We start from the raw sequence: 25,370 nt of genomic DNA, 5'->3' as shown, positions 1-25,370 counted from the left end.
CAAAGAAACCAGCAGATGTGGAAAGACACCAGTTTCCTTCACCCATGTTCTGCTCTTTGCCCATCTGTGAGGGATTACAAGAAAGAGAATGCAGGGCTCTCCTCTTGGAGAATTTATCAGTTTTGGTGGACCTCATTTGTCTCAACACTCCAAGTTGGAAACTTCTGGCATGATGAAAAATAAATTCTTTTCTGCACACAATAGCTTCGTTTGTTTGTTTGCTTTTTTCTTAAATGCAAGAAAGATGTACTAAAGAGGTTAAATACTTTTTTTTTTTTGCACAATCTGACTTCGGAGAATTTGGTCTATGCACTGGAGGTCAAGATTCTCCAAGCTCAAAATAGACAGGGTTTTGGCAGGTTGCTTTGATCATTGCACTTCTTTCAAAATAGCATCTAATAATTTCCTTTTTATTGTACATGATCTTCAGTATTGTTGACTTTCACATCGTAAGTTAGCTTTGGTACTGGAAGCAATATAAGCATGACAATTAAGTCCTGAGCCTGAGTTAATTAGCCTTGTCTTTGGCTTGTAGGATACCTGATAGCACAAACAAAGGTGACTTGAATCTACAGTCAAAATGTGGAATAAAGGACAGGAATAAATAAATCGAAAATCCATCCATTAAGCTCATTAAAGCCCTAACTTAGTTGGAAATAAAATGTTAAAAATATTTAGTTGGAAAGGCCAAGGAAATTAAAATTATGTTTCAAATGAAAAATCATGTAATTTATTACTCTCACAAAACCCAGAAGACTTAATGTACATATAAAAGCAGCAGAGATAACACAAAGAACATAAAACGGCAGCAAAAGGGTAACAAAATACAATGGTCTGTAATTGATTGCTGATTACTCCTTCTCCACATTATACAATAAACAAAAGTATCTGTGACTTCTACTACAAAACAGCATATGTTATCAGACTGTACTTTGTGCATGTCAGTTCTTCACCTCTGCTTCACAACATTATTCAGTACAAGTTTCATGAAAAGAGTTGGCTGGGCAAAGGAAGCAAATTGCAGGAACTGCTGGCTGAGGGAATGCAGCATCATTTCAGCAGTGATTTGGTATCAGACAATCAGAGAGAGACAAAGATGGAATCAGAAAAGGAAGGCTAGACATTATGAATACCTCAACCATGAAAAGATTCGTCTATGCCGTTATCGGACACCAGTCCTTAGTCAAGGAAGACACTGAGTATCAGGTGTCCAGTGACTGAGGCCAGTGAGGCCTGAATGCCAAATGGAGCTTTTCTTCTGGCTAGGCATTCGTAAGAGCACTCTCATGTGGCTTCTCCAGTGTCTAACAGGAGCTGAGATTGTACTGCAATGTTACTACAGTTGAATTCAGAAGTCAAGAGAAACAAGGTTTCATTAATGCCAGTGCACATTATATACTGCTCTACTGAACATGCCAGTTTGCTATGTGGTTAATTATTCAAGGATGTGGGCACCTAGCAAAGTTAAAATACATTTTCTTTTTACAGTTCCTTGCTGTGCTAAGAATGTTTTTTTCACAATCTCTATAGACAACAGAAGTTGAGATGGTAATGTTAAAACATCTGATTATGTAATCAAACTTCGTTATGATCGAATTTGGGATCAAAAAGAGGTCTGGGGGTTTTGCAATAGGTGGTGATGTCTTACCTTCTGATGTGCTTATAGTTACAATAGGGCTCATAAGCTCAAGGCCCTCATTCCCATCTGAATTCACAGCACGAGCCGCACACTGGACTCGAGAACCAGCTTGGAAGTAAATGGAGTCAAGTGTAATCATCTTGGAGGAAGTAAAGAAGGTATCAAAGTCAACCTCCTTCATGGGGCTAGTCACACCATCAGGACCAGTGGGTGCACTTACAAGCCACCGGTATTGTGTCAGAGTATTATTGATGTTCTCACTGGCACATATAGAACCAGTCTTGTCAAAGTCTTCATATTTAGGATTACAAGCCTGCAGAAAAAGGCAGATATGTTAACAATTTACTTCTTTCATGGCACAAGAATTTTAATTTACCAAGATCATAAAGCTCAACAACAACATAGAACTGACAACCCCAGTAAATCTCTTAAGAAATCACCTTATTTTGACACTGACACTTTAAGCATACTTGTGGTAGATTAAAAGGCAGATCTAATTCTTAAAGAAATAAAAATACTATTTTAAATTATGGTTTACGGGTGAAAATCTAACAGAGTTATTAAGGCACAAACTACAGTCCCACGTGCTGCTTTAACTTGAATTTTACCCTTTGATCTAATTCTGCGAATATACTTTGCATTTTAAGGTTTCTTTTTTGTTGTTGCTATTGATTTCCATTTAGGAGATATATTGAGCATATGATCCATTCCTGTGTGTAAGGAATGGTGTGAGAAACAAACTGAAGACACAGATGGACCAAAACCTACCTCATGTAAAGCTTTCAGCTGCAAAATTACAATGAAAGAAGCCTGTAGTACTTTAACTCATCTTCCAGTCTGTGTCACTTATTAAAAACAATGACTTATCTGTTATCTCTAGTGATTTTAATTCTGCAAATTAAGTTAAGATAATGCAGATAATAATGAGATCATGCAATCATAGACATAGTGTGAGTATCAATCTGTTCTTAGTGATGAAAAGGTAAAATATCTTTCTGTGCTTTTTGTCCTACTGAAAATTTATTCATTAGCCAGACAAATAGGATTAGCTCTTAGAACAGTTCTAGCTTGAACTCATCTGTCTCACAACAATATGGATTGATACCGAGTGCCTAAAATCCACTGAGCAAAAACCATATACTAATTTTGTTCCATCTTTCCACAGAGATACTCACTGTGATACAGACAACAGGATAGCCAGCTATGGGACTGGTTCTGTCTTTGGCTCTAGAAGTATCATCATACATCAAAAGGGATGCAACTTGAGGGACAGAGGGAAAGGTGACATCTGCCATGCTGTTAATTTCTTCGATGTAAACAATGGCCTTGGCTGTCTGGCAATGAAAAGGCAGAAATGGTTCTCTGAATATTTAAATAAACAAGGGGATTCAAACTGGACCTTGATCAGGTGTAACCTTTGTAATATTGTCCCAAAAGAAGTTCTAAAACCTCAATAGAATGAGCTATTGAGAAAGGATTGAGGCACTGGAAAGCATAAAGCAGACTACAAATGCAAGAGTTAAAATTACTTTCTTTCTTTTCAGAACACTGAAGATAACCAAACCCTTTAACCTTGTGTCCCAGCTTTCTTGAATCATGCCTTGCCAACAAACTCTTTTGGGTAGGTGCTACTCTGTCTGCTGGTCTGATCCTCTTTGTCTTTTAAGATACAAGCCAAGATGGCATGTATAAACCCTAAAGGAAGAGCAAAGCTATAAGCCAGAAACCAAGAAGGATTGTTTATGAGATTTTGCTGTTGAGTACTTTGCATGAGTTTGTTACCTGTATTTCTGCAACCATGTTCTCATCAGGCTTCAGGTGAACAGTGAAGGCTTCTCTCATCTCTCTCACTCCATCAAAGAGAACTTCAATCTCCACAAAATGCTGTGTTTCACCCTCCTTAAACTCAATTTCTAAAAACATAATGAGACATTTAAAAAATAAATCTGTTGTTCATAACAAGCTGTAATTCTAGACCCAGACAGGAGAGATGGCAGTTAATACTTCCTTTTCATATTACAGATATTCATGCATTTAGTTTAACTTATTTGATGCTAAAATAATAATAATGAATACATTATTATATGCATGGTGGATACATGCGGAACTCACTGAAAATGAGGCATCATCAAAAGACATTTGAAAAGACCAAGATGAAGTCTAAAACAACTTAGTATTTTGAAAATGCTCTGGGACTAATTATTACATAAATGTTGGCAACATATGTGTATGACCAAAAGAGTGAAGAATCCTAAATAAAAAGTATTATCAGGTTTTAATCAAAGAAAATGCATTTTAATAAATGGTATATGCAAAAATAAGGCACAAAGCTAGAGCTATGCAAAAAGTACTGTATTTTGAAAAGCACTATCTGAAAAAAAACTTTGGAGGTCACGGCAAATAAGTCAACCTCAGCTGACTATTTGGGTTTACATGGCAAGGTTTTGGTACTGGGGAGGCTGCAGGGGTGGCTTCTGTGAGAAGCTCCTAGAAGCTTCCCCCATGTCTGACAGACCAGTGACAGACGGCTCCAAGATGCACAAACCGCTGAGAGGGAAGGAGCGGCAGAGAAAACGTGATGAACTGACTGTAACACTCATTTCCCATCCCCATGTGCTCCTTAGGGGGAAAAGGTAGAGGAATTTGGGAGTGAAATTTATCCTGGGAAGAAGGGAGGGATGGGGGAAGAGGTTTTTAAATCTGATTTTATTTCTCATTATCTTATTCTGATTCAATTGGTACTAAGTAAAATTAATTTTCCCAAGTTGAGTCTGTTTTGCCTGTGATGGCAAATGCTGAGTGAACACATAGTCTTTGCCTTGACCCATGAGCCTTTAATCACATTTTCTCTCACTTGTCCAGATGAAAAGGGGAGTGACAGAGTGGCTTGGTGAGCACCTGGCATCCAGCCAAGGTCAACCCATCACACTGATAGGGTTAGAAGAGTACTGTCATTTTTTGATACATTTACTAAAGGAAGAAGTACAGAAAATATTTCACATGTGTGTGTGGAATGGATGAGAGTGATCCTAAAATAGTAGGTACATTTCTACTATATTAATTTTTACAGGATTCGAAATTAACTGAAGATGGCACAAAAATGACCACCAGAAATTGAGGAAAAAAACAGACTTGCAGAAAGCTATGTTCTGGTTAATAAATTGAAACCCCATAATAAACAAAATATACCAGGTACTAAAAGAGCTCTGCACTTTAAAGGGACAGGCAAAATAATCAGCAGTAGATGACAGTTGAAGAATATATGAGAAATAAGGATAGAAAAGTGAAGCAAAATGCTATGAAACACTCATCCTCTCTAGTACCTTCAAATGAAGACTGGATGCCCTTTCTGGAGGATATATATTCTCTAACCAAAAGTTATTTGGCTCAGTACAGAAGTAAATGGGGGAAGCTGGGAGAAACTTGCAAACCACAGTGAGTCTGATTAAGTGATGTAATTATCCTTTACCCTTAAATGTTATTAAACCATGAAAATACTCCTTATGATAATAAACATGCAATGGGAGAGCTAAGAATTTTACTGAATTCCAGTCTGTCTCACTTCCTTCAGATAACCCAGTTTGTACCAATGGCTGAATAGGCAGGCTCCCTGAACCCACAGATGTTCTGAAATCTGTGGGGAAATCCTGTAGATCACAGGCCTTTCTCAAAGGCTTCTGGTCGGAGGCCTAGAGCCTCTTCTACTGCAGTAGCATGTTTTCATTAAAAACTCTGTCTCCATATCTTGTCAGTGCACAGCAGGGAGAGTGTAAGCAACGCAATGCACGTAAGTAATGTATATAGAAGTATTAGCTGGTACTAAAAATTCCTGCATTTTTCAGGAGGGAAGAGCAAAAAACCCAAACGTAGGAGGCAAAGTGACTGAAATTAGCAAGTTTTGGGTTGACAATTTTCTTATTGGTAATAATTTTTTTCTTCTAATATCATTAGTGGAAATTACTCTTGTGTGTAATTTGGAGATAGCCCAGTGTTCTTGCTGGATGTTCAAAAATAAGTCTTATCAGTTGGACTGGACAACAAAATATAATCATAGAATCATAGAATAGTTAGAGTTGGAAAGGACCTTAAGATCATCTAGTTCCAGCCCACCTGCCATGGCCAGGGACACCTCACACTAAACCATAACACCCAAGGACCTGCCCAACCTGGCCTTGAACACCACCAGGGATGGAGCATTCATAGCTCCCCTGGGCAACCCATTCCAGTGCCTCACCACATTCACAGAAAAGAACTTCTTCCTCACACCTAATCTGAACTTTCTCTGTTTAAATTTGCATGCATTACCCCTTGTCCTACCACTACAGTCCCAAACAAAGAGTCTGTCTCCAGCATCCCTGTAGGCCCCCTTCAGATACTGGAAGGCTGCTATGAGGTCTCCACGCAGCCTCCTCTTCTCCAGGATGAACAGCCCCAACTTTCTCAGCCTGTCTTCATACAGGAGGTGCTCCAGTCCCCTGATCATCCTCGTGGCCCTCCTCTGGACTTGTTCCAACAGTTCCACATCCTTTTTATGTTGAGGACACCAGAACTGCACACAATACACCAAGTGAGGTCTCACGAGAGCAGAGTAGAGGGTCAGGATCACCTCCTTTGACCTGCTGGTCACGCTCCTTTTGATGCAGCCCAGGATATGGTTGGCTTTCTGGGCTGCAAGCGCACACTAAAGTCGCCTCATGTTCATTTTCTCATCGACCAACACCCCCAAGTCCTTCTCTGCAGGGCTGCTCTGAATCCCTTCTCTGCCCAACCTGTAGCTGTGCCTGGGATTGCTCCCACCCAGGTGTAGGACCTTGCACTTGGCATGGTTAAACTTCATGAGGTTGGCATCAGCCCACCTCACAAGTGTGTCAAGGTCCGTCTGAATGGCATTCCTTCCCTCAGGCGTTATCAACTGAACCACACAGCTTGGTGTCATCGGCAAACTTGCTGAGGGTGCACTCAATCCCACTGTCCATGTCACCCACAAAGATGTTGAAAAAGACAGGTCCCAACATCGATCCCTGAGGGACACCACTCGTTACTGGTCTCCAGCTGGACATTGAGCCATTGACCACAACTCTTTGCATGTGGCCATCCAGCCAGTTCTTTATCCACCAAGTGGTCCACCTATCAAATTGATGTCTCTCCAATTTAAAGACAAGGATGTCGTGTGGGACAGTGTTGACTCTTTGGGGGCCTACATTGTCTGTAGTCTGTTTTTTATTCACTACATACCTATAGAATCCCTTTCTGTTATCTTTAACATCCCTAGCCAAGTTTAATTCTAACTGGGCCTTAGCTTTCCTAACCTGGTCCCTAGCTTCCCGGACAACATCCCTGTATTCTTCCCAGGAAGAAATAGTTTATCCAAGACTGTGAAAACATTCCAGCAATTAATGATTAATCTTAAAAGACGCATTAGTATCATGTATTACCATAAACTTAATACGAAAAAAAAAATCACAGTGCTACAAACTCTATCAGTCATTAATTGAACCATTTGTGTGGGCTATTTAATGGAAAGAAGTTTATCAGCTAAGAAATTTCTCATTCTGTTACATAATTTTTCTCTTCTTTCATTAGTAGAAAGGAGCAGCAAGTAGTGAATTGCAGATATATAGAGAAAACTTGATTATTATGAAAGTAGAAAAATAAAAAGAAATAGACATTAATTCCTACAGAAAGCAAAAGATTAATGAACTGCTTGAGAAACAACTACAGAATCATATCCTATAAGCGGATGCTTCTACAGAATAATGGTGTTACATTTTGCAAATGTTACTAAGGTGGAACTCACACATTTCTTCCACAGTTACTTGAGCTGTAGATGTTTTCAAAGGAGCCACAATTCCTTTGTAAATATCTTCATTGGTATCTAGCATACAAAGAGGAATTTGGTGTTGTGTACCACATGGGATAACGCCCATACTGAATCTGAATAGCAAAATGGATGTAGTTGCAAAGTATTCTATTCATAAAGTTATTTCACCTTTCAGACATTTTGTTACAGTCATGAACAAAAACAAACAGTAGGATGCTAAAATCATCTGAATGATCCTACCTTCTGATATAGGGTGATAATCTTCTCCAGAAATAGCAGATCCATCCTTTGTATGAACTCTTACAACAGAAACCTTTGAAGTGTCTCCCAGACGAACCACTGGGATTTTTACAACTGCGATTTGCCTTGTGTCCTTTGGTTCACTCACACTAAATTTGGTCTCACCAAACTTAATAATAGCCTCTGTAATTAGAAGAAAAATGTTTTTAGAGTGCACAAATAGACTTTCAAAAGCCAGTAACAACAAAGTGATTTCTTACTGTCTGCATCATCCTGAATCTTTATTAGTGTCTCATTTTGTTCACCAATAGAAGCACCAAAGGAAGAATCACTTCTTGGAGTGCCAAGAACCAGACGTAGTTCTTCCTCTTCTTCATGGAAAGTGTCATCCATAAGCATCAATGTGCAAGGCTTCTCAGTTTCACCTGCAATAATTATTGCACATGCAAAACTTAGCTGTTCTTTGCTCTGTTACAGCACTTCTCTCCAAACTCAAGGAACAACAGACTTCTGCTGATGAAAGCATCTACCTTGACATCATGTAAGTCAATGAGCAATAATAATATTGAAAGCAGAATTAGTAATCATTATCTTTCCACTGAAACTCATTGAAGTGGAATCCCCCATTCTGGAACTTTTCTAAGACAAGATTCTATTTCAGTGTAAGTTAAATGTATTTAGCAGAAATCTGCTTAACAAAGAGCAGAGACTCTGAAGTTTCTTTTTTGACAGCAGGTCTGTGCTTCTGATATTGTGTTATGGTGAACCTGCTTTTGCTATCAAAAAGATCCTGGCACTCAGGATATATGAAGATGTGTCCCTTTGGTTCCTATTGGTTATCCCTTTAGGTCAGATGTGAAGCAAAAAGAGACATAATTTTTGTGCACTCTGCTCATTGTGTATGGAAAAGGTTTGGTTTTCCAGAGTGGTCCTTTTGTCACTACTTTAAGAGAAGACACAATTTAAACAAAACAAAACAAACAAAGCAAAGCAAAATGAAACAAAACATGGTAGACAAAAGGCTTCTAAAATCAGATCAAAAGCTTACCAGGAAGGAATGTGATGATGGAACTGTCAGTATTAGGACGTTCTTCAAAGTCCATCATTACCTGAGCTGAACCTTGCCTTGTATAGCATCTCACAGTGGATGTGTATCGGATATCCCCACTTCTATATATCATTGCAGAAATCTGTCCATCATTTTCATTGCCTACATATACAGATTCTTTAAACTGCATCTTAGGTACTGGGCAGAAAAACACGAAAAAGCATGTGTAAAGTACAGTTGAAAAAGTTATCAGATGTCCCTGCTACTATTTCAAATTTAGGTAAAACACACTGCATCAGATATATAACATAAACAGGTAGACAACAAATTACTTAACACATCAACTGTAGCTGAAACATGCAGACCTATTGGCTTCAGTGTGATTCAAAAGGACAAGTGCTATCTCCTGTATAAATGTGAAAAGGTAGAATAAAAGATTACTAACAGTCAGACACTGAGTCATTAATGAAGATGGTGGCTTTGCTGGGTTCTCCAAGGGCAGCACTCACGGGCATCCTTAGCACAAGCTCAAACTTCTCAGTTCCTTCTAACACTGGCTGTCCAAGGTCATCCAGAATTACCACACGAAATGTCTGCATATTGACTCCAGGGGAAAAATCCAAATTACGACTGATGCCTACATAATCTACTCCAGCTAACAATAGAAAAGAGATAAACCACATCAAATTAATAAACAGCATTACATGTAATGAAAAATAAAAATACCTGTCATTAGGCAGACAATTGTAGGTAAATGTATTTTTTAAAATATAACTTTAAAATTTGCCAAATATTGACCATCCATAAGTTGGACTATAGAATACAACAAGTCAATATTAAGCTACTTTTTGTATAGTGATTCATGTCACAAAATGGGGCTGATTTTGTTATGTTGTAAACCAACAGTTATTCCACTAAAACTAATAAAGTGTGTTTTAAGTAAGAAATTAAAGTAAGCAAAAAGCTTTCGAGATGAAGCAAAGTTTTTTGGAAAGAAATTTAATATTGTTCTGTAACAAAGGTAGAAGTTTTGAGACTAATGTAAAAAGGGAAGGAGAAAAGGCCAGTGAGCTGATTGTGAGGAATAATTCATATTTAGAGGAGTTGTGTAAACCAGAATGAATGGAAACCAAAAGAAATAAATTCTGCTCAGACCATGTCAGGTGAGATCTGGTAACTTAATGTTAAAGACAGACTGATCTGGGATCTGGATTTAGTTTGCTCTTATGTTCGTTATTATTGTTGTTGGTTGGTTGATTATTTGTTTGTTTTATTTCAAGCAAAGCAAGCTAATCCATAACAAACCAGTGAGAAGAAAGCTAAAAAAACAAGATACCACCTAAACATGACACTTTATCTTGGAACCAAAGTTAACTAGGAATTTAGTAAAGGACTGAGACTTAACATTTGGGGTTTGTTTTGTTTTTTTCAGGAATAAGCAGCAGGACTGTTAAAACAAAGCTTTGGGGGATACAGTTTCATTGAAATTGAAATAAGGTTTGGAATTCTGTGAATTTGGCAAGGCTAAAGGCCATTATCAGATAGACACTTGCCTAGAGTTCCTGCTTCTTCTGCGCCTCAGATCTTAGCCTCTAAGGCAGGATGGCAGTACTGGCGGCCCAGTGCAGCACTATGTAAGACCAAGAACCAGGCTTGTGGCTTTACAGGCAGCCAGCCATGTCAGAGCTTTCAGGCTGTGGCCAGCAGACTAGAGAGCCCAAGAGCTGTGCCATGCCCAGTTTTGAATCCTAGAGGTCCTAGCACAATGAATTAAGATATTTACTATAAGGAAATATATACCCCTTCCCCCCTCCCCCCCCCCATTTCTCTTAGTGCTGTACTTCACAATTATTCCTACTAACTTCTTTGAGAGAAATTCTATAACTACTTAATTTGTCCTAAAAAGAAAGATCTGCTAAGGGCAAGACACATATAAATTTCATCTTATGTAGGTGAATCTGTATCAAGAACAAATATACCAGCATTTGTTGTTGAGAGGTATTATGAAGCTAAAGCAAAACAGTAACTTACCCTCTGCAGTTACTGGTTCAGATTTGCGAGATCTCACTGTAACAGAGGCAGCTTTAGACAGATCAGTTCCAGTCCTCCAGACATGTACTTCAATATAGCCAGCACTCTCATCAACATAATATTCATCATTTCCAAAGTAGAATACTGGTTCTGGTGAGAGAAGAATAATGTCCATAAATGTTTTTTTATCATACATAGAAGGTAACAAGAGAGTATAAAATACACACTAGACAATGGAGAATTTCACACTTTTCAGTAAGTAAAATAAAGCTTATTTCTTTTAGGTTTAGATTTTTTTATGTATTTTTGAATTCTTTTCAAGTATTGTTTTGCCTGTGTAGGGACATCTGTTGTTACACAACTGCTCCTTTCCTTACCTCCCACATTTTCAACTTTGTGTGTCAGCAGAGGTATGAATCTGTGTGCACAATCAAACGTGTTATCTTATTAAACTTATTTGAGCTGAGTCCCATGCACAAGCCAGAAAATTCCTTGCATTTTTCATTTTGGTGCAAATAGACAAAGGTGAATATAGATAATGAAAACTTGAATGTTCTCACAGATTACTGTTGGTAAAACCAGACTGGAACATGATATATAACTGAAGCTGCTTTTCGATTTTTTTTTCTAGCTAACCAAAGTGGCAAATACTTCATTTTACTTCCCCCACATCTAGCATTTAAAACAAAATCAATCTTATTTCATGTAAACTGGAATGTTAATAGTCTCTTACATTAATATTTAAGTTCCACAGTCTATAAGAAAGAAGAGCAAAAAGCAAAGGAGGCTAAGTGTTATCCACTCAACGGACATATTGTTTATCCTCATTTTTACCTCCCTTTTCCATTTTTTCTACCCACAGCAATTTCGCAAAGAAACTGGGCTTAAAAATGTAGGCCAGCTTCATCCTGCATGTATATCAGCTTCCCTTTTCTAGTGCTTCCATTCCTGTTTCCAACATATAAGAGTAAGCACACACAGTCAGTGCCTTAATTTTCCCATTGAGCATCGTAAATCTTACCTGCTTTCCCCAATACCTGGGATATAATTTGAAGACCTACACAAATTCTCTTTGTATTTCATCACAATTTTCTTATGTTGCTTAGGAGGAATTTATTATAATCATGAGGTTACAATACCACAAATGTGCTTAAAAATACCAACCCAAATTAAGTTGACAAAGATCATAGCAATCAATCAGCGCTCTATCAGTGGCACTAGGAATATTTCCCCTCCCTCAAGCATACGAAACAAAAAAGAAACAATTCAAATAAAATTACTTGAAAAGACTATGGTTCTACAGATCTATGCCTAGCACACAGAACAGATACAAAATACTCAAAGAAGGAGACATAAATCCTCTTTAATGAAAAGTAATTTTCATAATTCAGTCAAATTTACTGAAGATTTTTTGTATGTTGCAAAGTCTATGGCTTCTATTACAATGGAACAAAAGTTTTGTAATTGAAGAACCTGCTTTGGACTACAGCTGAGCTCAATAAAGCCAAATATTGTGAAGAGATAGTATTTTGAAGGTTTTGGGGAGACTTGTAGGATAACCAACCGGACAGACAAAATACCTATGCTTTTCTGAAGTACTTGAGAACAATCTGACTGACTACACAGTGCATGGCAAGAATTTCATCTGTGGTAGGTAGCTTATTTAGACAGAAAAGTTAACAATGTAAAATAGGAATTTAAAAATAACCAGAAGTAATACAATGTAGTTACTCAGTTATTAGTAAGCCAAACCTTCATCTGAGAAACTAGCAGTTAATAAGTATTTTGGAATTACACTTTAGAGTTAAATTGGAAGATTGGAGAAAAGATTTTTCTCTTCTGCTTCCAAAATATTTCTCGTATTTCACAATTGACAAAATAAAAAACTAAAACCCAAGCAAAAACATCTCTTAATATCCTACATCAGTGAAACAAATGCACTTGATTATCATCTTACTTGCTAAAACTAATACGGAGTGTTACAAATTGATGGAACTGAATGTATTTAGTGAAAAATAGTGCAGATTCATAGATATGCTTGAGCATTATCAAGTTTATCAACCTTAGCAGGATGAATGACAAACTTTGCAAATGTCTAACTTTGGGAGATAAGAAGGTTTGCAGTTCAAATTTATTTATTTTTTTTTAGTCAACATTATGTGTATTTAAATGTGTGTCTGCTTGTGTGCACAGGCAGACACATCAACCTCACATTATTTGCCTACAGTGAGTGAGTTGTCAATAGTTGTGTTTATATTTGGGACTCTTAACTGAAACATTTTTAAGTTGCATAGGATACTCTCCCCAGACCTTTTTGTATAACTACTATTAACTTTGATGAAAGGATACTGCAGAACTGGATATTAGATCTGCAAAGAAATGTCACATTTCAGACATTTAATGACCCTCTAAAATTCTCAAAGACTCATCCAGCCTTTAGGGTTTAAAAATACAGAATGCTTGTAAGACCAAATAGTTATGAAGGTGTCAACAGTTAGATAAAGGCAGTTAAAAATATCATAAAATCTAACACATGTAGTTCCTTGAACATGTATTCTTAAAATTTAGCACACTTTACCAAGTTTGTCTTGTTCTTATAATTCTGTTCTCTTTATATTGATGTCCCAGTAGTTCTGGAAATAGATCTGGACTTGGCTGCACCACATTTGAAGCACTTACAATCACAGCCTGCTTGCTCTCAGTTTGCAAGGGCAAATGTAGGCCATTCCAGGTTTTCCAGCATAATGAGCATACAGAAGGAGAGGTGGAATGGCTCACTCATTGCAGTGAGAAAAACCTGAGGATGTCTGAAAGCATTCCCTTCTACTCACTGACTACGCAGGGAACTTAGATGATATGTCTTAAAACAGACGGAAGATACAAAAGAAATGTTTGTTTCTTGTAGTGTTATCTTGATGCTGACTTTACCACCGCTGAAGAATCCTCATGGGCTGTTTGTCCCTGTAGTCACAGCCAAACATAAAAAAGTCTAAACCCTCAGTTACAGTTGCCTAGTTTCCAGAGTAAGTTTTTCACACTTTTTGAGGCATGTATCATCAATGAAAGACACATTCTACACGGTTACCCATCCTAGGAAACAAATCCTTACAAATGTTTTGCAAGTTCGTTTCCTGTAAGCTGTGTTAGTAGCTCCCCAGGGGAAGTAGCAAAGCCAAGCCACTAACAGGGAACGCATTGTCTTTCTCAGGTCATGGCTGGAAAACACTGCTCAATGACTGTGGGCTCACTTACAGCAGATCTTTAATCTAGTAATAACTCTGAAGAGAGATCACTGCAAATTTAATGGTTCCTTTTACGGAAATAAGAGAAGGATTTTTTAGAGTTTTTTTATTCAGACCCACAGATTTCACTGGCATGAAGTTACAATAATCAGAGGAGAAAGGTTAGGAGCTTTAGTTCCAGGTTTCTTGGCACAGAAATTAAAGTTTGTGTTGCCTTCCTACTTACACAGTCAGGAGTGTATATCAACTACAGCACTAGTCAGTCATCAAGCAGGAAAACAAACACACCTCTTATGCAGCTAGAAATAGGTCTATTTTGGAATGTACATCAGAAAATAAAGGAGATAGCACAAAGCTGCCTATTTCCAAGGACACTTTTGTTTTCAAAATTATATCAGTATTCTACTTTAGAAGGACATGGCAAAAGAGTAAGTTGGTTGTAAGATATGCAAGGGGCACAACCAGCTTGGGCTGCTAGTGCAAGTAATATGTAAGGCAGGATAGTTAGGACACACACAAAAGAACAGACCCTTCTGTGTGGAAACCCTGACAAGCCTTAATATTAAAGTGATTTTCAGTGATATAAGCTTCCAGTGAGAGATACATACATATATGTATATATTCTCAGGAAGAGATAAATAATAGAAGAAAACAGATCTGTCAGTCTGACATTTAGATAATGGAAGTAGGAGAAGCAGTCACTACAACCAGATTCTTGGCTGATCTTTTCCTAGGGTTATTCCATGCACTGTACATGCACAGTACAAAAAAGGCTATGATGTGAACATTATGGTAATGCAGAGGGTACAAAACAATGCTTTGTAAGCCTACTAGCCTGTTCTGGTAAAATCTAGACATGCCAGTGCAATGCTGAGTCCAAAATAATATGCCCTTATGCTTGACATGGCTATTTAGCTTGTGCATAACAACGAACAGCAGATTTACTCTGAACCTCATCTGGCTTGTACCCACACAATGCATACATTAATACACAATGCTTACTTGCATTTCAGTATCATAGCTAGCATTAAATGACTAAGCTGCTGAGTCTATAACTCAAGAGACTTGACCCTTCCAAATGTGAAGTGGGTGAGGTATAGATAGACCAGTTAAAAAAAAGAAAAGAGTTCCATTAATTTTGAGAAGGAATGGACATTTCCTGTTTAAAAGCAGTAAAGGTCAACTTCTATATGTTCTCTCATATATGCTTGTGAATGGGAGCAAAAGAAAAGCTCAGAAAAAATTGTCCATGACAGAAACATGTATTATGATATTGTCAAAGAGGACTTTAACATATGAAACCAGGTAGCATCATTCTACAGCTATTTATACATTCTTGAAGCTACGTAAGCAACTGAGCTTGGCACAATGAATTTAATTTGCCAAGTCATTAATTTTTGCTGAATGCTGTAGAAGCAGGGGTCAAGATTTCAGTCAGAGCTCAGTTTTTGAGCAGGTACTATTGTGGAAATGCCAATAGCTTTTTATTTGATGTGGTTGAAATAGATTACTTTTCAAATTCATATGTTGTAAACTTAACAGCTTTCATTGTCTTAGCACTGTTGCCAGAACTTTTGCAACCAAAAAGAAAATTCATCTCAGAATCAAAATTGTTAGTTGCAGCCAAATTGCTACACACAGTGTCTTAAGCAAATAACGTCTGTATTTCCGTTTGTCTCAGCAGCTCATTTCTGTCTACCAGCTTGTATGATTTTTTAAAGTATACAGCAAACGTTGTAACACATAAAAGGACAGACTCAAACTAATGCAACCTTTACCAAACCCAGCTCTATTTTGTAAGAAAAACACCCAATTTTTTTTTTTTTTTTACCTACACAGGAAATGCTGTACATTGACTGGACTGTTCATCACTAAGTTACTCTCATTTTATGCCATTTAACCCCATAATTTCAGTAGAGTAACACAGTGTGAATCAAGATCAATAACTGCTAAGAAATTTACTTTGATTAACTTAAGAAACATACTAATTCAGTATAGACCTCTACATTTTAACTTGTCTTTTCTAGTAAAGTGCATTCACGCTTTAGTTTCTCTATGCACAGTACCATCACAAGGGACTGGCATTCACATCTAAACTCTCTGCTACATGACTAATTAAAACTCAAATATTAGAAAAGTAGCACAGTAAAGGAGGTAGACTACAGCCTTAGCTGCAAGACTGAGGATGGAAGAAAGATGGCTACAGTGATTCCACATCTCTGGTCACCTACTCTTTGTCAGGCCCATCTTTGCCGCAGGGAGAGCCTGCAGCATGCTTTGCAGCCTGAAGAACTGAGCTAACTCTGATTTCATCTAATAACAGTTCATAATGGTTCAGTAATAACTAGATGAGCTACAGAGTAAGCCTGAAACATGGACAGTAATGACATCTAAGTATATGAAGTCATGCTGTAGCTTAACTTGTTCAAGATGAGTGGCTTTAAAGATTATTTTTTCAACATTTAACTTACACACAAACTGGTAATGAACAGTCTTAAGCTGTTTTACAGCTATAACTGGCATTTCAGGAAAAAGGCTGATGTGTAAGGTTGACTATTATAAGTGACCTTCACTCAGAAGCAATTAAAGTACCTTTTTGGTTGGTTGAAAAATATTATTACCTTTCCAAAATACCAGATTCCTATATATGTGAAATAACATATATGTGAAAATATTTATTAGTAGAAGTAGTATTGTTTTGATCCTGGCACACACCTTCAAAATATAACCTACAGACCACTGGGACTATCACAGGTATCAGAGGAGCTTTTCCTGTGTTTAGAGTCTGAGGACAGGGCCAAAAGATTTTTACTGAAACAAGAACATCAAGCTCCAATAACTTGCCCAAACTATTCCATAATATAGATAATTGCCTCATTTACCAATGTAAATAAACATATAAAGGCCAATAGCTGAAGAAACAAACACTTTGGAATATGAGGACACACCCATATGTGATAGTTTTGCCTGCAGCAAACATCTGACTTTTACATAACATTTTCCTCCTGGCAAAACTTCTCACATGGCACAAAACCAACTCAGAATCTTCTACATATTCTAGTTTTATAAAGAATGTGATTGTTTTTGCGGAAGAGGCCCAGGAAATACATCAGTAACAAATTCTCTATGTGTTGATGAAACAGAGGGAGGCAGATAAATAGGGAGGTTTGGCAGCAGTATTTAAATATACCACACACAAGGTACCTCACAAGAAGGCCAAGTGTGAAGGAGCTCACAGTGATTCACACGAGATAACAAATGAGGAATCCTACAAACAGAATGGGATGAGAAGCTGAGCAGCATTTTAGAAATTAGGTTACATAAAGGTATAGCATGTAGTCATCTCTAAATGTGTTTTTCACATTTTAACTGAGTAATTAGTTCACTACTGGGTCTTGCAGAAAAATCGCTCTGTAGAAAAGGTCTGAGTGTAAGAAGTATATTTGCAAAACCAGGCTTTCCAAGAAAAGTATTTTCATTTTTTCTCTTCCAAATCATGTTCCCCACACCTACACTCATATAAAAAAACACAGTCACAAAATCACAATAGCATATTCTACAAATCTTTTCTTTATAATACCTTGTATCATTATCCATTTCAATCATGACCTTGATCTCTAAAATTTTAAAGCCTAGTCATAGTTATGACAATTATGTTTTCTCCCCAGCTGAGATTTCCATTGGTTGCCAATTAGTATTAGCAGGGCTTTTGAATGATAAACAAGCATTTTATTGTTTGGTAATGAAAGCTGATAGGAAGATGACAAAAAAAATTGTCAATCTCAAAAGCAAAGACAAAAATCTTGGACCTTAATAAAAGTAAACACATGTTGAAAATGGGTGAAATCCTTATGCATTGAAGATAATTAGACATTAAGAAAGAAGGATATAACAGTATTCTAAAAGTCAAAATAATTCCAAATTGTGCATTTTCTGAGACTAATTTTTCATAGAATCACAGAATGGTTTGGGTTGGAAGGGAACATCTAATCCAACCCCTCTGCCATGGACATTTTCAAGAAGATCAGGTCGCTCAGAGCCCCATCCAACCTACCCTTAAACATGTCCAGGGATGGGGCATCCACAGCTTTGCTGAGCAACCTATTCCAGTGTTTCATCACCCTCTTCCTAAAAAATTTCCTCCTTATGTCCAATGTAAGTGTACCCTTTTTCAGTTTAAAATGGTTGCCCCATGTCCTGTCACTACAGCTCCTGTTAAAAAGTCTTCCCCCAGCTTTCTTATAAGCCCCTTTTAGTTACTGAAAGGCTTCTCAAAGGTCTCCCAGGAGCCTCCTCGTCTCCAGGCTGAACAACCCCAGCTCCCTCAGTCTTTTCCATAGGAGAGGTGCTCCAGTCTCCTATTCATCTCTGTGGCCCTCCTCTGGACACACTTCAACAGATTAATGTCTTTTCTGTGCTGAGTACTCCAGAGCTGCATGCAGTACTCCAGGTGGGTTCTCACAAGAGCAGAGCAGAGTAGCATAATCACCTCCCTTGACCTGCTGGCCACACTTCTTTTGACGCAGCCCAGGATACGGTTGGCTTTCCCAGCTGCAAGGTACACATTGCTGGCTTGTGCTCATTTTTTAATTTACCAGTATCCCCAAGTGTTTCTGCCCAGTGGAAGATACCATTTATCCCCCAGTCTGTACTGATATGAATGACTGTCTCAGCTCAAGTGCAGGACCTTGGCCTTGTTGAACTTCATGAGGTTTGTGCTGGCCTACCCTCAAACCTGACTAGTCTCTCTGAATGGCTTCCCTTCCCTTCAGCCTATCAACTGTACCACCCATCTTGGTGTCATTGTCAAAGTTGCTGAGGGTGCACTAAATCCCACTATATCACTGATGAAGGTATTAAGTAGTATTGGTACCAGTTGAGACATTTGAGAAACATTACTCATTAGAAGTTTCTGTTTGGACATTGAAACATTGCATATGAATATTTGTATGTGGCCACAGAGCTAATTTCTCATCCACCTAATGGTCCATCCATCAACCCTGTATCTCTCCAGTTTAGAGGTAAGAATGTTGGGGGTACTGTATCAAAGGCCTTGAAGAAGTCTATGTAGATGACATCTGAAGCACCTACTATGCCCACTGATGCAATCACTCCACAATTTGCCCTTGGTGAAGCCATGCTGGCTGTCTCTAATCACATCCCTGTCTTCCGTCTACGTGTCTTCTAGAAGGATATATTCCACGATCTTACCAGGCACAGAGGAAAGGCTGCTAAATTAATTTTAACCAAATGAATTAAAAATATTAATTTTTACCAAAGCAACAACTGTGTTTGGTTTCATTGAAGAAGAAATGAAGAAGGGAGGTGCTATTCTTATAACTATCATTACCACAAAGTTGCATAAAGAGGAATAGCATAATCAAGAAATGCAAAATATTTTATTTTCCAGGCAGCCTTTAGTATTTGTCTATAACTTCTGGCATAGCTTGTACAACAAAGAAAATTATGATTCTGCCCATTCTTGTGGATAGTTATTAGATCTGTCTTCTGCCTATATGTATACACAGACTTTTTCAGATTGGAGACATCTTGACCAAATCACAAGAGAGGCTAAGAAAGACACTGCCCCAATTCTGACTTTACATTTTTGCACTTTTACTGTTCAGTCACAATGCTAGTTATGCTAAGTTTGCTTAACTGGCAGAAAGAACTTTTTACAGGCTTTTGTGCTCACATACAATGAGAACATGTTTAGCTCACTGAGGCCTGAGAAGAAAAATATACAAGAGAACTTCCAAGCTCCCTTTAGAGGAGCCGATGCTGAGGATGGGACTAAGTAGAGAAGACAGAACAAAAGTGAAAATGGACCCACAGCTAGATTTACCAGAACAAAACCACAGAGCTCTAATAAAAGAAAATATGCTCTGCTGTGTGTTAAAAGTTCTTGAATTCTCTCTTTTGGACTTCTGACCCCATTCATGTGGGAGGGAAGAGAAAAGTGTTTCTTGACAGACAGTAATGTAAGACAATAACTGAGTTAATCCTTTGAGGATTTAGTAATTCAAAAGGAGAATCAATGTCATTAAAAATCAGTGGGGTACAGTGGTTACTCTGTTGTTCAGTATCTTTTGGATGTTCAAAGACAGAGAGGCAAAATGGCAAGTCTCAGTATAAGGAGCTTCAGAGGAAGCAATATGATCTGAAGAAACATTAGGAAAATGGAATGCACCAAGATGTCCTACCAACTTGATTACCCAAATATTAAACATACAAAGCACTCACTTGGTCATTAAATTCACTCCCTACAATCACAGAGAACAGCAATCAAGAAAAAATGATAAATTTAGAATGGTTTGCTAGGCATTCATTACACTTTCAAAGAGTTTATAATAAATATAAGATCTGCAGTAGAAAGACCAAAGCCATAAAAATACAACATGCTACAGGAATACAGGAGAGAGGAAGATGTTCAGTGTACTCAAGTGACCTGTCATAAAATAATGTTCCATTAAGCTCTGGAAAAGAACATCAGTGTATATAAGAACACCATTTCATTTAACTCGTTCTAGATCTAACAGAAAGGGTCCATTTTCTGCAGTTCATGTAATTTTGCACCTACTGCTTATCAACTATTTTGGTTATTTTGAGTACAAAACTCAGAAGCTGTTTTCCATATTTCAACCCTTTTCCAGAAATACTACTGTAATTCATAAAGAAATGTAACAATGCATATTTAAGGTAACCATTTAAGAATCTGCAGTACTGAAGGCTTAGAGGTATGCTGTTCCACCAGCTGAGGTAAAAGAGCCACTTGAAGGAAGTAGACGGACCAAGTTCTCTCTGGAGGTCATGATCTGTCCTCCTTACCTATCAAAGGAGCCTAGATCTATGATGGACTACATCTATAGGCTGGACTATATACCTAGATACGAAGCAGCTAAGTGAAGATTAATCCAATATATGTAGTCCATGTATATATATATATATATATATATATAAAATGTGTGAATGTGTACCTACAGACACACACATATAATATAATAAACTGTCACTAACAGATAATTCTAGAAGAGCAAACTATAAATGCACCTGGTTGCCTCTGTAGAATGTCCTACTGTAAGATATGACATTGATTTATTTTTGTGATAGAGAACAAACTGGGACTTTCCAAAATCTTTAAGGCTATCACCACCAATTGAACATTTTTCACTCTTTTGAGCTGGTAGTAATAAGAAACTTCAAGCAAAGAAAACTGGAAGTATAACATGTGTCATAAATCGACCATTCTCCACTTTTTCCCTTGATTAGTTGCCAATCTGGCCACCTGCCACAAACTGGGGAAAAGGGAGGGATCGCAGAGATTTTGCCTACTGAGAAGACAAAAGAAGACAAAAAGAGCACAGAAGTGTCAGAAGCATCAGACCCACAGGCACTGTAAAAATAGAAAAGGGAGAAAATAGTTAAAGATGGTTGCACAGACGAAAAAAGAACAACTAGTTAGTTATTTTTGTCATCTCCAGAGAATGGTGAGGGATACCTGGCCAAATCATGACTCCAGTCTGTACTACAGCCTATAGTGTTCAGGTTGCAACTAGAACTGGACAGACAGACCAGCAGATATTAACTACCAAGATCAACCAATGACCCATTCAGTTTAAGGTTATGACATATCTATCTTCAAAAAGAAAAATACACATTTGATTGCTTGCCCCATAGGCCGTGGAAATAAGGAGATTTCAGATACCCTTGTGAGATAAGGATGTCTCTCTGACTATGTTACTAATAGAATATTTAATATCACTAGATAAAAAAAAAATTGGCTCAGTATACATGCTGAAAGTTAGCTGACACTGTATGTCTACTGGGAGACAATGCAAAGCACAAATTTATAATGTAGCATTGCAGTGCTTTTTGCCTCTTTTCAGGTGATTGATAATAAATGTATGGACTTTACTACTCCAAGCAAGCTGGACAAGTGCTAGTGGCTACTTGTTTCCAGAACATGGTCTAAGGATTGCCAAAGTTTAATTAACGGTAGGGGGAGCGACAGCAAGTGTTTTTAAGAAATCTCCAGAAGACTCAAGAATTAACCTGTTCTGTTTGACCTCTACATTGGCTTTCTGCATTAACCATGATCATACCATCATCCAATTTCCTCAGCTGTAAAATATTTCAAAACAGCGTTAACCTCTCTCATGTCAATGATACAAGTGATCTATTCTGTTGAGTAGGTATAAAGAATATGGTAAGCAAACATCTGACATAAACCTGAATCCTTTGCTTTCTCAGCCTTGATGTAGAAATGTCAAGAAGGCTGAACACTGTCCGTTTAACCTGAACGAAGTGGAACAAATGTATTTAATGTACTTTGTGCTGTGAACAGCATGAGGCTTCAACAATTCCACTAAGACAAGATGACTGTTTGTCAGCCTGGCTATAAGGCTGTGTGCTCTCATGGCAACGCTAAATACAGTAGCATGGAATTAAAATCACATGTGAAGACAAGCACTGACTAAAAACTTGAAGCAAACAAAATAATTGTAAGCATTCTCTTAGCTACAAACTTTCAGGTCTGCATGCATCACAATTCTTTGCTTCTTTAAAGTTTACCCAAACCACAAAATAGAGTAAGTAAAATAAAGTCCAAACTAGCAGCCCAAAACACTTGACTGCCAGAGGGCAGAGTTTTGACTGCAAGCCTTGTTGCAAGGACTGTATTATTTGTATCAGACTTGTTGCAGACAACACAGCAACACTGTTACTGTTGGAACAAAATTACAGGCTTCTCACTCCCAAGTGAATTCTAAGTTTGATCTTACTTATTTTCTCTCTCTCCCTGAAATGGTCCCAGAGTCACAGCTTCAGTTGGAAAAACAGATCAGCTTCCAGGCTGATCTTGCTCAATTGCTAAGTATCTGGGGAGTAAGGCATTCCCATGGAAGACTAGGGTCTGAGTATTTTCAGAGTCTGAGACTAAATTCCAGGACTCCCCTCTCTGAGGGGAATGAAAAGTGCACAGTAACCTTATCTTTCTTTCCCTAGCTGCATAATATTGATCTTTCCTGTAAAGGGCCTCCTCCAAATGAACTTTATGCTGAACTCTCTACGCAGGATATGTATGTTCTGAGCCAATCAGCTGATCTCAAATTCTTCAGGGATTTTCGTTCATCCCCCAAATCTTTGAGACACATGAAGACAAGTAGTTCAGCACATCAATTTTGATTAGATTCAGTAACACATACTCAGATTTGTATGGAAAATGGTTGAGATTTTTTTGTATGGTTTTGGATTTTGTCTTGAATTATCTAAATACCTATTGAAGCACTCTTCAGCATTTATTTCTATAGATTTCAAGAACATTTTTTTAGATTTTTCTTTAGAAATCATAATTATTTTATGAAGCAGGAATAGCTATGTTTCTCTTTGCTGTTTAATGTTGTTTCATAGTAAGAGCTGTTTTAACTAAGTATCAGAAAAAATGTCTTCCTTCATGCCCAATCTTACAGTGTTTACAACTTTGGGTTAAATGGCAAATTAAATTTCTAAGGAAAGGTTCGTATCTACTGTCAGAAATCAACGTATTCAGATGCAGCAGGTACCCACAGTGATTGATCTCAACAGTTTAGACACTCTTTCTAGGATGGGATGGTTCCTGGGAGTACATCTCTCTTTTCATTAACCATAAAAGGATCCTTGCATAGTCTGCTTGAATGAGATGTATAAATGGCTGATATCAAGTGAGATTGCTGCCACTCAAAAAATGAATGGTTTTAGCTAAATGCTTTCCTTCCAGTGATTCATGGCTTGCAACTATAACCCTGGACTCCAACAGATCCAGATTTTCATTTTTTACTGCTTAAACTGTAGTGACACGTGTAACTTTGAATTTCATGAAAAACTTCATTTGCTGAGTATTTCATTACCTTAATAATTTTATTTCTTTTTATTTGTCTCCAACTTCAGGACCGATCAGGAAAAGTCCCTTCTGAATTAAAAGATGTTCCAACAGCAGCAGTGATTTTAAAATCACCTTTCACAATGCATAAATATACCTGTGCATATTCTATCTACTGTGACTTTTTTTTTTTTTTTCAGATTTTGCTTTGGCAGCACAGTACAACTGTATAATCCCCAATTAAAGTATTCAGCTGCCAGGAATTTGTTTAATACACTCTGGTTCACTAGAAAGGTGAGCATATCTCTTTTATTTTTTTGTTTATTGTCCTGATTATATGGCAACTCAGCTATTTTAACAAGACCCTAAGGGCCTTCTCTAGAAATAAAAGAACAAGAAAAGGCTTTGATGATAGGTACAGAAGGTGAATGTTTCCTAATTAACTTGCATTGAATGCCAGAGGAGATAAGGTAAAGTTACTAGTGCTGACTTGACTTCTATAAGAAAGATTGCAGGTAGTATTATTAAACTTTGAACTTTGCTGTTTGTATCTTTTGATCTTAAGAAGTCAATGCATAATGTTAATCCAGTCACAGTATTTGGAGAAATCACAATATATGACATGCTATATGACATTCATCCAATACATAGATAAATATGTAAGGTACAGCTTATAATTTATCTGTATTACAGTTTTGTGCAAATTAAAAGCATGTGCTAGAAAACTTTACTAGCAAGTGAATTGTCAGTAAGTTTTTGAACATTCTGGACTTTACTGTGGGAGTACTTACACTGATACAGAAAGCAAAAAATGTATTTCTGTCACACCATTTCAAAGATGGCCTATGCAATATTTGGGTGCAAAAAGACGAGTGTTTATAAAAACTGATCCAAACCTATCTTTCAATATCCAAAATACTGTTTATTCTTACCAGTAAATGTAGATCTTTCATTTCTTATCTGATGAAAATGTTCTACCCTAATGCTTCAAACACTTCCCTAGCTTTTTAAATAAATCTCTTAATATTATTATTTGTGTTAAATAGTTCCTGTTTAAAAGTTTGTAGCATTGAGGCAAGTTGTGCAGGAAATACTAGACTTAAAACTGGATGGTGGTATACAAACCAAATTACTTCTTATGTTTTCTAATGGCAGTGCTAAAATAAAGGAGATTTCTTGTTAACTTCCCTAATATATTGTAGGAGTTTCATAAATTGTTAAATTCTATACAATATTGTGATTGATTAACTTTCCTAGTTTTTAATTCAATGTCACTTTACAGCTACTCTCACAAAATTCTATGCTTTGCTATCTACAGACTGAATTATATATAAGTAATATATATATTAATGAATTCATCAAAAATACTCAAAAAATAAAATTGTTGTAAAACACCTACACAAATAAACCTGCATTTGCTATCACAGCAAAGTCAGATAAATGTATTTAAGCTTTCATTTGATATATGATCTATTACTTTGCAAGAAGTATTA

At 37.3% G+C, this 25,370-nt stretch overlaps 1 protein-coding gene across 1 annotated transcript in view; it reads right to left on the bottom strand.

The window, feature by feature from the left end:
• Positions 1-25,370, bottom strand: part of FREM2 (FRAS1 related extracellular matrix 2) — a 128,812-nt gene that overhangs the window by 26,882 nt on the left and 76,560 nt on the right. The window contains exons 7-14 of the mRNA XM_034059978.1: positions 10,780-10,929; positions 9,194-9,403; positions 8,749-8,946; positions 7,961-8,125; positions 7,701-7,883; positions 3,422-3,552; positions 2,815-2,973; positions 1,649-1,952 (exon numbers count right to left, since the gene is read on the bottom strand). Of these exons, the coding sequence (XP_033915869.1) occupies positions 1,649-1,952; positions 2,815-2,973; positions 3,422-3,552; positions 7,701-7,883; positions 7,961-8,125; positions 8,749-8,946; positions 9,194-9,403; positions 10,780-10,929 (1,500 nt within the window). The remainder of the gene's footprint in view (positions 1-1,648; positions 1,953-2,814; positions 2,974-3,421; positions 3,553-7,700; positions 7,884-7,960; positions 8,126-8,748; positions 8,947-9,193; positions 9,404-10,779; positions 10,930-25,370) is intronic.

Source organism: Melopsittacus undulatus, chromosome 2 (genome assembly GCF_012275295.1).
Source record: "Melopsittacus undulatus isolate bMelUnd1 chromosome 2, bMelUnd1.mat.Z, whole genome shotgun sequence".
NCBI lineage: Eukaryota > Metazoa > Chordata > Aves > Psittaciformes > Psittaculidae > Melopsittacus > Melopsittacus undulatus.
Note: the sequence above shows the minus strand (reverse complement) of the source record. Positions and strands in the feature narration are given on the sequence as shown.